This window comes from Anas acuta, chromosome 4, assembly GCF_963932015.1.
Source record: "Anas acuta chromosome 4, bAnaAcu1.1, whole genome shotgun sequence".
NCBI classification, from domain to species: Eukaryota; Metazoa; Chordata; class Aves; order Anseriformes; family Anatidae; genus Anas; species Anas acuta.
Genome location: NC_088982.1, coordinates 62,530,908 through 62,544,019, shown reverse-complemented (window position 1 = coordinate 62,544,019; position 13,112 = coordinate 62,530,908). Strand labels below are relative to the sequence as shown.

At 42.0% G+C, this 13,112-nt stretch overlaps 1 protein-coding gene and 1 long non-coding RNA gene across 2 annotated transcripts in view; one reads left to right on the top strand and one right to left on the bottom strand.

Annotated features, from left to right (window-relative positions):
* The window catches only part of TECRL (trans-2,3-enoyl-CoA reductase like), a 60,151-nt gene that overhangs the window by 7,970 nt on the left and 39,069 nt on the right, over positions 1-13,112 (bottom strand). The window contains exons 5-8 of the mRNA XM_068681631.1: positions 6,268-6,383; positions 4,162-4,267; positions 2,382-2,454; positions 1,240-1,283 (exon numbers count right to left, since the gene is read on the bottom strand). Coding sequence (XP_068537732.1) covers positions 1,240-1,283; positions 2,382-2,454; positions 4,162-4,267; positions 6,268-6,383 — 339 coding nt within the window. The remainder of the gene's footprint in view (positions 1-1,239; positions 1,284-2,381; positions 2,455-4,161; positions 4,268-6,267; positions 6,384-13,112) is intronic.
* Positions 4,177-13,112, top strand: part of LOC137856343 (uncharacterized) — a 47,820-nt gene continuing 38,884 nt past the window's right edge. The window contains exon 1 of the long non-coding RNA XR_011096376.1: positions 4,177-4,298. This is a non-coding gene — a long non-coding RNA (uncharacterized lncRNA). The remainder of the gene's footprint in view (positions 4,299-13,112) is intronic.

Sequence of the window (13,112 nt, the reverse complement as noted above, 5' to 3'; positions counted from 1 at the left end):
GTTTACAGCAGCTACGGATGCATACACTTAAATCAGGATATGTACTAAAGACAAGTCTTAAAAGAGAAAAAATAAGTCTTACAAATATTTTATTCATATGTTTAAGAACCTTGTGAAAACAGCTTCAAATCATTTACTTTTGTATGTTGCTGTTTTAAGTTGTCAGATCTGCCAGCACGAGGTCTGAAAGAGAAAAGTTTTGAGTTTCCTTGGGTATGAAGTTCCTCTAAAGAGCTGTAGGCATTCAGACCACAGATCTCCTGATGCAGAGCTCGAGAGGATGGCTGTATTGTGCAGCAAACATACTATGGCACCACACTATGGGACTATTGCTTCCAGCTGCACAGCCCCACGAAGTAAGCCTCTTCATACGAGGGTTTTGCATGTCTTTGCTGTGCCTTATTTGGGCAGGAAAAGCTGAGGACTGCATAGCCAACCCCAGAGATGAGCACTGCCAAAACAGTGATCTTTAAGGGTTCTGATTTACGGAAGCATTTAAATTTCGCACAGGAGCTGTTTGAGTGCTTTTCAGAATAGTGTTTGTCTGAAGGACAAGATATATTGCTTTCTTCTCTTACTGTTGTATTTCTGGAAATTGATCTGCAACTGATTTTCAAAGAGGCTGGCTGCTTCAGTTACCCATGCTTGCTTGGGTAAGTTAATACTCAGCCTTTCCAACTGCAATGCCAACAGAGGATGGAAGAGAATACACATTTTCATGTCAGAATTTCTTATCTTACTGAGCCTCTGTCCTAGGATATAGTTATGTTCATTGAAACATCAGGTTCAGCAGTCACCTGTGGGTGCAACTATGCATTTTCCTCTCTTCCCAGCAAAGACTCTTTTGACTCTCTGTCTAATTTGCAAGGTTTTATATCTCTCAGGAGATTTATTTTTTTTTTAACCTCTGTTGAATAGCCTGTTTGAAATACATCCTCAGAATGATCCAGGTGAATTGTTTCTTACAAAGACTTGCACGGTTGTGAGTAGTAATAATCCTGATGTAGTTCTCACAGCTCGCAGATGCAGTGCATTACGTTAAGCTCTGTATAGGCACGTAATACGAGGAGACCTCCTGGCCCAGAAACCTTGGTAGATTATCACTAAAGCCAGTCAAATGACACAGGACTGGGAGAGTGGACGTATATACACGCACGCATAGCAGCATTACTGCATTTTGCTAAATCATCAATTGTTCCTATTACACAATCATTAATATATATATTTTTTTGTACTTACCAGAAAACCAAGGGCAGCAAGAGACACTTGTCTATGGCCAAATGCTAGAAAATAGAATGAAATGATAAATTGCATTTTACAGTATGCACATGGTTTGCTATGGGTGAAATTAATCTAGTGCTGAGGAGCAGAAATACTTCTTTCCTGACAGGCTCTGCAAGAAGGTATGAAGACAATGCAAATAGCAAAGGCACTCTAGAAATGCCAGTCTTTCCACCACTGATCTCAAGGTGGTTTTCACCTAACTTTTCCCATCATTTGTCAGCTTCACTCATCCAAGTACTTTGTCAAAACAGTTGGTGGTTATAATCCGTGGAAAAGCAAGGGGAGGAACAAAGTGAACATCAGTGGGAGAACCAGGCTGGCGGTTACATCTTTATCCCTATGTTTTGTCCACAAGCCCTTCTATCTCCTTGAGCAGAGAACCCAGGACATAATGGGGTTTACTTTTGCGAACGTTTTTTCTCTGGCTGGTGCATGGCTCTGTTTGCCAAGGGCATATGCTAAAGCTCCTGCCCAGAATGGGCAGCACATGTCAACAGCTGAGTATGTAGCTGCTAAGCAGATGTTCTTCATGGGCCCTTTGTCAGCCTGGTCTGATTTACCACTCCTGCGTTCCCTTCTGTAACTATCTGCTCGCCTTTCCTTACCTGTCGCCAAAATAACCATCTTTGGCTGTGGCTGTGGAGGTCACCTTCTCCTACATCCAAAATAATTCTCTCCAGCTAACTCTGCCAGAGGGCTGGTGATCTCCAGTGCTGACCCATTATATAATTGTCATTTTAAGGCATAAAGGAATAAACACAGCTTCTGGCTTCAAGCTGCATCTTGAGCAAAGAGTTTTCCCTATAAATAAAGCTGTACCTACTGATGGAATGGCCCAGACTGATAAAAATGGTGTCTCAGAAGGTTTCAACCTTGTTTGCAGCATTACTGCCTTGCACATTAGCTATCAGCGACCCAAGAGGAGTGTCACCTGCACACCAACCTTCCTTCTGACAGGGAGCAAAGCCAGTCTCTGTCCAGGTTAGTCATGTCATCTGACGTGAGGGCTGAAACATCTACCGATTTTGGGGGATTTAAGGTTGCACCCCAAAAACTATGTAAAACAAAGGTTAATTTTGCACTCTGCTTATACATACATGGTGGCGTATATCGCGGATGGTTGATGTAGTATGCGATCCAAGAAGTGAATCCCCAGTAAAAGGCACAGCCCTGGAATGGACAAAAAATACCTTTTTTGTTTGTTTTGTTAGAAAGGATGCAAAGCAAGTGTGAACTGCAACTATAAATTCTCATAAGTGCAAAACCCAGGTGACTACTGAAAGACTTTGCAGTGGCTTTGTGAGTTACAGAATATAGATCTTTTAAGATGTTATGAAGCCACTAAAATAAATAAATAAATAAATAGAAAAGGATGCACAGTGCAGATTTTTCATTGTTGAATGTTTTTCATTCCTGTTGTAGGGACTGACATTTGTTTTCTTCTTATTATTTGATTCCAGCACTGAAGGGCACATTTCTCTGAGTTGAACTATTAAAAGCCTGCGGCTGGTTAAAACAGTTGAGCTGTGACAATACCTTAAATTCAGCATTTCCAGGCAAGATAGAGCTAGCCAAACAGAACGCTAAAGCAGCTGAGATAATAAAGGGCACATCCAAATAGGCCTGTTTTAAACCTGGTGAAAAAAGGCCCTTGGTGCCTTTAAGCTATGTACTGCACCTACCACCATAGATTCAGCCTGGCTCCATCCATTTGTGAAAAGCCAGCACCCCAGCTACCTTTGCTCGGTGACCAAAGCCATGGGCTTGGAAAAGCTCAAGCAGAGATAATTTCGTTGTGTTCCTGCCCTTCTTAAGGGTCACTGCTCCCATCCTCTGTGCAAGGAAAAAAAACAAACTCTCCAGCCAGCCAGCTGAAATGACCTTGGAGGCTGGATAAAGCCTTTCTACGTGTCAAAGTTAAAGGTCCCACACTTTGTACCTTCTCAGGTAGTGTGCTACAGCCCCATCCCAAAGCAGGGCAGCAAGTCAGACTTACTCTTCTCAGTCTTTCTATCCAATGCCACTCTGGTGCATGTGCCACAGACGTGAGGGGACAACAGTTACTATGGGTCTTTAACTCCCACATGCATGGATCACTGTAGAAATAGCACTCTGGCTCCTAAGCCATATAGGTGCTGTAGCTTATATTCCTTTTTATTTTTCAAAAATGTGTATTGTAACACAGCATCTCTAGTCGTGCATATCTTCTTAGCTCCTTTCTGACTCTGGAATGGAGATATCCTGACCGTATGCTTATCTTCTTCACAAAAATCTTGAATGTCTTGCAAAACTTTGCAAGAGAGGCTCGACAGGGAGTGGGGTGATGCAAAATGACTGAGTTTCAGAAAGTGAAATAAAAGGAAGGAGAGCTTATAATGACACATGGCTGAAATTTGGAAGGCTTTTGGGAGACAGAAGACTTTATGTATCTTCTTTACCGAGGCTTCCATCTATAGAATGAGAGATATATATACTTGTATTTGTAATTAGCTTTTAACTTCCTAATGCTACACCTGTCTCTTGCACTGTATTCATATTGCACCAAGAAAGTGGACTGTGATTTCTGTCAGCATTGCTAGTTATTGCAGCAGCATATCTCATAATCAAATAGCATTCAGTCTGAAAAATATCCTGGACATGACAATCAGCCCCTTGGGTGGATGAGCCAAAGTGGACACTGACATGCAGGAGCTAAAATGGACATCGATTTCAATTCATGTCCTTGGGGATATGACCCTGAGATTTTTCTCGTATTTATATTTTGACTAATCGTAATCGCTGGAGCTGGAAAATAAATTATTTTTTTTTCCTGTCTTCTTCCAAGGACTACTTCAACATGAGGATATTCTCTCTTGCCAAAATAATAAGCACAGTCACCTTTATCATATTTTTCAGAGGAGTGTGCCCTCCAGAAAACTTGTGAACAAATAACGTCTCCAGAAGATGTCTGATGTAGTGTAAACAATGGCAGAAGCAGGCCAAGCTGGAGGGGAAAAAAAAAAAAGGAAATGAAGGTAAGCAAAAGATTGATTTTTATTACTTCACAGTTTAATGTCATGAAAAGAACGAGGACTAATATTCCAAAACTGCAGAGTCACAGTGAAACTGTGGGATTTAAGATTTTGTCTTAATTGAAGCATCTGGAACCAAAGATTAATAGAATCATTTTCAGTGTTATACAAAGTTGCTTTTGTGTTGTAGGGAAGCAGCTTATTTTTACTAGCCTTGAATCAAAAAGAGCTCCTAAAGCTCTGAGTGTGATACACAGCCCTGACAGGACATTAAAACAGGACAGCTGTGTATACAAGCAGACGTCTGCTTTTCCAAAAGACGTCTCCCATGTTTTAAGGCTACCTTAATGCTCCTGTAGGATGTGGCTGACATTTAAAAACATTCTGAATTGCTTCTGAATGGTTTCCTTGTCCTTTGCCAACTCCAGTATCTGCATGGAGGTAGTTTGTATTTCATTTCCTTGTGGACACAAAATGAGATTTTGTTGCAAAGTTAATCCATTCTGATGGCTTTTTTGTTCCCCGTTACAAAGAAATGAGGTAATTGTTGTAGGAATTATTATACTGATTCTCTTTTGAGGAAGATTATGAAACAATAACAGGCACTGCTGATTTGCTTCAGAAAATGAGTTGCGGCTCATAGAGATTGAGTTTCAAAAACAAATGTCAAGAGTGATTCCTGGTGGCATTTTATCTTGGTTACATTTGCCATGCTACCAGAGCCTACCTCACTGCAAACCAATTATAAGGCATAAATGAAAAGTGGCTTTCAGCATGTGAAATCTCAAATACTTCTATTATGCATCTTGTATGGTAGCCAGAGTCAAAGATTAAACAATTTCAAAGTAATTAAACCAGAGAGATTTGAGCTAAGAAAATTTCAAATGATTAACAACTTAACCAAAGGCTAGAGCAAACTTCCAGCTTTGTTGGGAATTTTATAACCAATTTGGCTGATGATGAACCCATTAAGGGGGGGTCACTGGAAGGATTCCACACACCCCTTACCCATTTAAAAGAAGGTAAAAGTATTTCTGATTTTTCTGTGCCTCCAAAAACTCTCTCTTTTTAAGCGTGTGAGCAAAAGAAGGAAGGCAAATATCTTGCAACTCTGGATTTGAATTCATCTGTTCTGTGTTCTCGTTCCCAGCTCCACTAAATCCCTTAATGTCTCTCCACTAGCATCCCCAGAATGGGAATAATCAGACTGAATACACGTTCCTTAAATGTGCAAAGTTCCCAGCCTGGTGCACAAACCACCATCCTATGGAAGGGTCATGGCAGGTGGCAGCAAAGCCAGGAGCCTCTGAGGCAGTTACGGTGTTTTGCTGCTTGCTGCTTTCTCATCTGCAGCAGTTCTTGATCACTCATATAATCAGATCTGCTTTGTTTCTTCAAGAGTCTTGCAAAAGGCTTAGGCATGGCAGGGACTGTCAGAGGTCCTAAAAAGTTATCTTGGTCAGCTGTCATCTCTTCGTTTCTTTTTGGTACGCTCTGCAGTTCTAGCAGACTAACCAGGCTGCATTTCTTTGTGGTCAGCAACTATTGTATCATAGCTGAGGTGTTTTATTTTTCTTCTTAGGGGTACTCTTACAGTGATGGAGAGACAAAATTGTCAGGTTTGTGCGTCTGTGTGACTTCCTCTTTTTTTTTTTTTCTTTTTTTTTTCTGTAGAGCTAGATACAACATGTGCTTTTCACTCTTCCGTAGAAGTGGCTAAGCTCTTACTTTTGTTTGTTGTTTAAATTTAATTTCTTAAAACTCTCAAAATTCAAATATGTGGCAGTGATGAATTGTACTTTCAGCCAGGCTTACGAGTTCTGCTAAAACTCCAATTTGCTATCGATGAGAGCCATCTGAAATTCTGAACACTGATTCTGGGACCAGTTTCCAGGACCCTGCCCTGCAAAGCCAGCCACCACCCCTCTGGCTCCCTGTCCTCGAGGACACAGCTCACACAGGTGTCACTTACTGAACCACTGGGTGGCGGAAGTTCTTCGTACTTTCCACTTGATCATAAATAGTTGAGAGGCGAATGTAAAAGAGCAGATATATTAGAAGAGGCCCGGTGTACTCTGTTAGAAAAAACTAGAAATGAAAAAGAAAATAGCCGAATCAGAGTGGGAAATTGTGCCAATAAAGGCATGAGAAAAAGAATAACCCCATCCACAACACCCATTCATCCTTCAAGTGTCATTTCAGCTTCATTTTGAGGATTTAAATGACATATAGGTGTTTTTCTGCTGTCTCTTTAGCAGTAAAGTAAAATCCATCTAGCAAATGAGAAAGGTTTCTGTGCAGAACATTAACCCAATCGTGAAGGTTTTGTGAAAGATGGTCAAAATCACAGTTATCTCCTCTTTATACTTCTGACTGTGCCATAAGATCCCTATTTTGAATCTAAATACCATTTAAAACGAATGCCCGAAAGCTGAAGGCAGCTTGCATTGCACCAGTGTTTTTTGCAATTATGCAATGCACTGGTCCAAAGCCAACCAAGCACAACCAAGCACAACAGAAGGAAACATAGCTTTGAATCCTAGTTGCTAGCAGAGTCATCTGGAAGGGAGGGATCATGGCTTGAAATTTGGCAGTGGGTAGAAGAGCAGGGCCAGCCTGCCTGGTATACGGTGTTCTGAGCCTCTGTTTGCTGTTGAAAAGGGATTGCCCTATGCAGGCATCTCTAGAAGCATCCTATAGTGGGCAAACTGGACAAGGAAAGTCAGTCTGTAGAACAGAAAGCAACGATTTCACCTCTCCTCTGCAACCTCAGGTAGCCTCCAAAGCTGAGAGGAGAGAAGAAGCAGGGGAGGGAAGGGGGACATACAATGCCACGAGCCACTTTCAGGTTTATGTTTTGGCTCTGGCTTGCTACAGTCCTATCGCCTTTTGTCATGGCACATCATTAAGCTAGAAACAGCTAGAGGATGTAAAGCATGGTTAGGATGACGTGAGGTCTGGATTTGATCATCCATCTCTGCTGTAATGAAATAGCAGTATAAAAAGTACAGTCCTACATGTTTATGAGGGCCAGTAGCTGGTAAATCACAACTCAAGTGCATAGTATTGCTTAAGTTTTTTAACTAATGGGCTGTTTGGCTTTAAGGTGGCCATTTGAACTGCTGTAGAATTAATTGTAACAGGTAAGTACCCATGGCTTAAGGAAGCAACACTGAATTTAGACTACCTTTCCCAAAAACAGTATTTGGCCCGCACTCTGACCCTCATCTGCTCCTCTTACCTCTCTTCAGAAGAGCTTTGAAATTAAATGTTTTTCCAGCACAAATACTCTACACGTAGGTTTCCTTGCTTTGGGACCCCTGGTACCATTTCTTTTCCCCTACTGCAGGGGGAAGCTTCGGAAACAGCAGCCTTTAATAGCAAGACTGTCTCCAAAAGTAAAAAACTTGCATGTTGTTTAGAGGAGAAATGTCACATTCTTTTTTCCATGTGACATCACGACTTTTGTGGAAAAAATGGAATTTAGACTCTGCATGAGCCCAAGAGCAGTAACATGTGTCTGTGTGCCTGGAAACGTGAGAGCAAGGGGTGTCTGAGAACCCACATTGCTGTGGAACACACCACAGCCACAGAAATATCAGATTTTTGTGTCAGTAAGAGTTGTACTGGTCTATTCCTAACAGCTTGTGAGCTTATTGTGCTAGGCATTCTGCAAACACTGAGAAACTGCCTCTGCCATTAGAACCTAGTGCACTAAATATAGGCAATGATCGTACAGGAAAGAGATGTATAGATAATATGCTCTGGACAGGTCAGTGAACTGCTTGCTTCGGTGAAGCTTTTTCCCTCAGCCATGGGATGCACCACGAAATATGCCCGTAGCTGCCAGGAAAAGACTGGCAGGACTTAGCACCAGGTTGTGGTTACTTGTCATTGCCCCAAGCGTCCCCTCCTCACCCCCTGCCTGATTTCAGGTGCTGAAAGGAAGAGGAGAGCTTCAGCATTTATTAAAAACAAATAAATAAATCCAGCCAAGGCTACAGGCAGCTGAATCCAGGTGGCTGGATAAAGTGATTTTGATATAGGAAGGGGGATGTAGGACCTCCCCTCAAGCAACCCAGAGAAGCAGCAGCCACGCTGACAGCACTGACAGCAGCTCCCAGGCTGGAGTGTTTTGGAGCTGAGCAGCATCAGCATGCTCGAGGTGCTGTGCAGGCCAGGGACAGCGTCCTGCCTCGTCTGTGTGCCCGTCACATCTCACACAAAGCGCTAATCACCCGTGCAGAGGCATGCACTCTGAGATTTGCAATCAAAGTAGGTATTGTCTAGTAGGCAGGACTGTATTTGCCTTTGTCATGACTGCTTCACATTGCTGGCTCGTAGCTAAGATTGGTAGCGTTCAATTTTAGAAGATGAGTTTCAGTTTTACTGCTGTGGAGTATTTTCTTTTTGACACTTTGGGTGAGTTTCGGTCTGTTTCCCTCTGCTCCATCTCCCGTGCTCCAATTTCTGCTCTCCTTCTCTGCCCCATTGGTTGTAAATTCACCAGAAGTGAGAAGTGAGTTCCAGAGAAACTCTGCTACAGAGCCCCCAGGTTCAAGCAGGCGGAAGGGAAAGTGGTCTTCAATTAACACAAAATTGCAATCAGTTCGAACCAAAGGCAATCAAAGACAAGCACTATTCTTTTTCTATTGATTTTCAATAAATAGATGCATCTAAGCCTACCTCGTATTTTCATAACTGGGCTTGCAGGTTGTTAGTTGTATGTTAAGGATCTGTCAAGCTATTATTCTCAGAGATTCTCAAAACCCTGAAAAATTACTAAGATACTAGTTTTTGCTGACAAATCCTGAAAAAAATATTAAATTTTAAACATTATAAAAAAAAAAGATAACATTGTAACCTGTGGTTTCTGGGGAAAAAAAAAAAAGACAAAAAAAAAAGGATGATTTAAAACATACAGCGTGTATGCTCTGCAGAAATTGCCAAAACAGCCAATATTCGGAAGAAAATTACTTTTTCTTTATCATCTCATGGGCCTGCCTAGATTATTTTGATATATTTGGTGCAGCCAGATATGGTAGTCCATAATAAACACAAAGATCTCTTCCTGGTGGAGCATTACATCTCTATTACATAGCTCAACAGAATTTAATTCATCATTAACCCCCTGAAGAAATAGAACAGGAGACTGCCCTTTTTTTTCCCCCACATCTGCACACTCTGTATGTCATATTTCATACCATGCACAGTGTCCATTTCTCTTATCTTCCTTCTCTCTTTTCAAGTGTCTGGCTTTACATACTTTGGTTACCTCTTACTCAGTGGCACAGGTAAAGTGCTGCTCTTGAATCAAGACTCTCCCAGGCATGAGCTCCAATGCAGGGTGCTGAACCCAAGCTTTTGTAACCACCTTAGTTTTCAGGACCTTGGGGACCTGATTCAGTAATACTTAAACGGGAAGCATCTACTAATAAACAATTGAAATACGGTGAAAGAAAGCTAACACGAGCCTCCAACCTGCTCGTCTCCTAGAGCTGATGAGAGAACTGGGAAAGCAATACGAAATAACTCCTTTCCAGACAGCAAAGTATCTCATCCTACATAAGCAGGATGGTACCTACTTCCCTAGAGTTTCCAAAGGCCAAATTTAAAAAATTTCCCAATTAAAAAAAATATATATAAATATATTTTTTTAAATTTAAAAAAAAATAAAAAAAAAAATAAAATTTAAAAAAAAAATAAAAAAAATATATAAATATATTTTTTTAAATCCTCTGTTCAGGTTATTCTGCCAGTAACACCTAGCTAAACTAAGTAACAGCCAGGTCAAGAATTATAATCCCAGACCTGATGAGGCAAAGGATCTATTTAGGGAGAGCTGAATGCAGCAGAGGTGAAAGGAGGTGTTTGAAATGTTTCGCTCTGTAACGCAGAGGGAAGGCGAGGTGAATTTCCTGGCTGGCAGGGACAGCTGGCGCAGTGCCTGACACCATCCCAACAGGACCACTGCGGGCGATGGAAGGATTTCTGATGTGAGCTCATAGGACTGAGTGTACAGCTTGGGAAAAGGCAGAAAAGGGCAAAAGGAAGCTATAAATAGAGGGGATGGACTGGAAGGAGCCTGAAAAAAGTCCAGGAGAACCTTTATAAATGAACAGCCCACAGATTAGCAATCTTCACATGAGGGCATCAGCTAATTCCTCTCTGTAATGTTTACAACATGCCCTTTTTGTAATACCATACGGCGCACCCGAGCTCGTATCATGTTGCCTTTTGGCATAGTCTCACATTATCTCATTTATGACAAGCTGCAGAGTGGAGCTGAGGAAAGGCTGTACAGCCTTGTCCACGCTGATCCCTTCCCGCAGCTCTTTCCATGCCATGTAGGGGTAGTTTCCCAGTTGGTCAGTGCTGGTTGCAATGGTTTCTCTCCCAGTGCCAACGGGATGTCTGGGTTCAAGCAGGGGAAGTGTTGGCTGTGATGTGAGGGCAGTACCTGCAGCCAGGACAAGGATTTGGGGACACTGCCTGAAGCTCTGAGCACAGCAGGAGATAAAAAAAAAAAAAAAAAGTTCACGTGTGTCCTGGGTAACTTTGATGGAAAAACAGCTGCAGGATATAAATTATCTAACAGAGGGAGCCGAGTTTCTCTGATAAATGTGAGACGAAGGCATTAGATACAGGTCTGAGCCAGGGTCAGACTGAGACAGTACGTGCCCCGTTAGGAGGAGGATCTCCTGATACCAGACAGGCCATTGCCATAGGAGGGATTTCTGAGGAACCCACAAGAAACAGGCAGCTGAATCCCCCCCAAGTCCCCACATCACATTAAACTTCACATCTAAACTCTCTTAGACTCTTTTTACAATTCCAACCCAAAGTGTGCTTGAGCTAATGATCATTAAAGAACTTTATTATTTCTGGACTAATTTCTACTTCATGTGCTCTGGTACCTCATTAAAGGTCGTATAGTTACCTGGGGATGATAATGGCATCGTTTTAGCAGCGTCTTTAAATCTTCACCTTTTAAAAAGTGTTGTATTTTCCTGTCTGCAGAAATCCTTGGCAGCAGCAGTTTTGCATCAGGTAGTAAAATTATTAAGGGCTTCTTGAATATTCAATGATTTTTTGTCCAGTTTTCATGGCACTGGACGACCCATTCTGCAGGATCTGAACGGTGCAAACAGAGGCACCTGAAACTCTCCTTGTCCGGGCAGGTTTTACAGTGACTCAGTATTTAGGAGTATTTAAGGTTTCATTGCAGTATTTACTGCAAATACCAGAGACAGGATGGATTTGCTGGAGGGTTTTACAGGCAAATTGCAGCTGATTCAGGAGCTGGGGAGCGAACAGCGATAGATGCTGCTCCTTCCTGAGCCAGGCCTTTGTTTCCTCTGGGGAAAGAGGCAGGGGAAATCACGGCTTCCTCCCGTCTCTTCTCCTAAGTCTGTCTGAAACATCCATCAGGGCACAAGACAGCTTAATACCCTGCACAAAATTCTTCCCTGAGAGCATGTGGCTTTGCATGTTTCTTCCTTAAAATGGAAACTAACAAATGCTCTTTTTAAACACACGTACACATGCATGTTATGTATATTTGTGCCTATATATACTCGGTGAAGCACTCACGTTCTGTGTGTAACCACAGACCTGTATGAATTCAAACTTTCTGCCAAGTCTTTACAAGGCTTCAATAGCATTTTGAGATCTGCTCTATAATCTGCCCCAAAATGTGTATCCGTCATCTGCTATGTAGACACCTAAATGAAATGGTGCTTTTAAACACCTGGCTATTACTAATAACCTCAACCAGCTCTGGCACGGCGCTTTTCATCTCGAAGCCTCACAGTACTTTGTAAAGGAGGGAAATACTGTTATTTTCTTGCCACAGGGCTGGAACAGGAGATACATTCAGCCAAGGTCACCACACAAGGTGGGCAAGGAGCCTCACTTTAAAAATTTTGGGTCACTCTCCTCTTTGTGTTCACCTTACCCACAGTGTAAGGTTGGACCAAACTTCTCCATCCACAATAATTTTGCCAGACTTCTACATTTTAGAAGGCCTAAAGCTTCTCACAAATATGCGTAAAGATCGACAAACTGTCAATGTCCCTTGTTTTTCTGCATGCACCCAGGACAGGGTCTATACTTACCAGCACCATACACTGAGTATCCCTTTGCTCCTTTAGTAGCAGAATTGGTTCAAAGTGTGTATAACTGAAAAAAATAAACCAGCTTGCTCTGTTTATGCGTATTGAATTCTCTCTACCTTCACTTTGGACTTTAAGCAGTAAAAACTCCAGGGTATTACTATGAACAGCAATACATGGGTTATGCAGCCTGTGCTCTGCTCAACAGCAGCTAAAACATTAATTTCTCTTAGATTTAGTTTTTCTCGTAGCTCCCTAGCTCCCTTTGGCGCCTGAAGAATGGATCTTCTGGCATGGTTCATCATGAGCTGGTGGCATTTGTTGCCGAGACCGGGAGATAAAATTGCAGTGCTGTTTGCCTTACTAGAAACAGAGGCTGAGCAATCCCAATCAGCCAGTTGGGCAGCCTCAGCAAAAGAGAGGTCTCCTCTTGCCTTATCAGCTCACTTCACGCTGCCACTGGGCAGTAACAAAGAGCCAAAAGTGTATGTGGCCCAAGGAAAGGCATAAATAATATAAAACTATGGCAAGAAATCAGCCAAATGCAAGCTGTTCTCTCCTGATAACCCTGGAGGTTGCAAACTATTAGACTTAATTAAATGAAAAATAAGACCGATCTTATGTATGTAGTTTGTCTTTGTGAAAGGTTACGCTGTTTTGCAGTGTTTGACTCCGATCAGCTCAAGACTTGGCCAGCTGTACC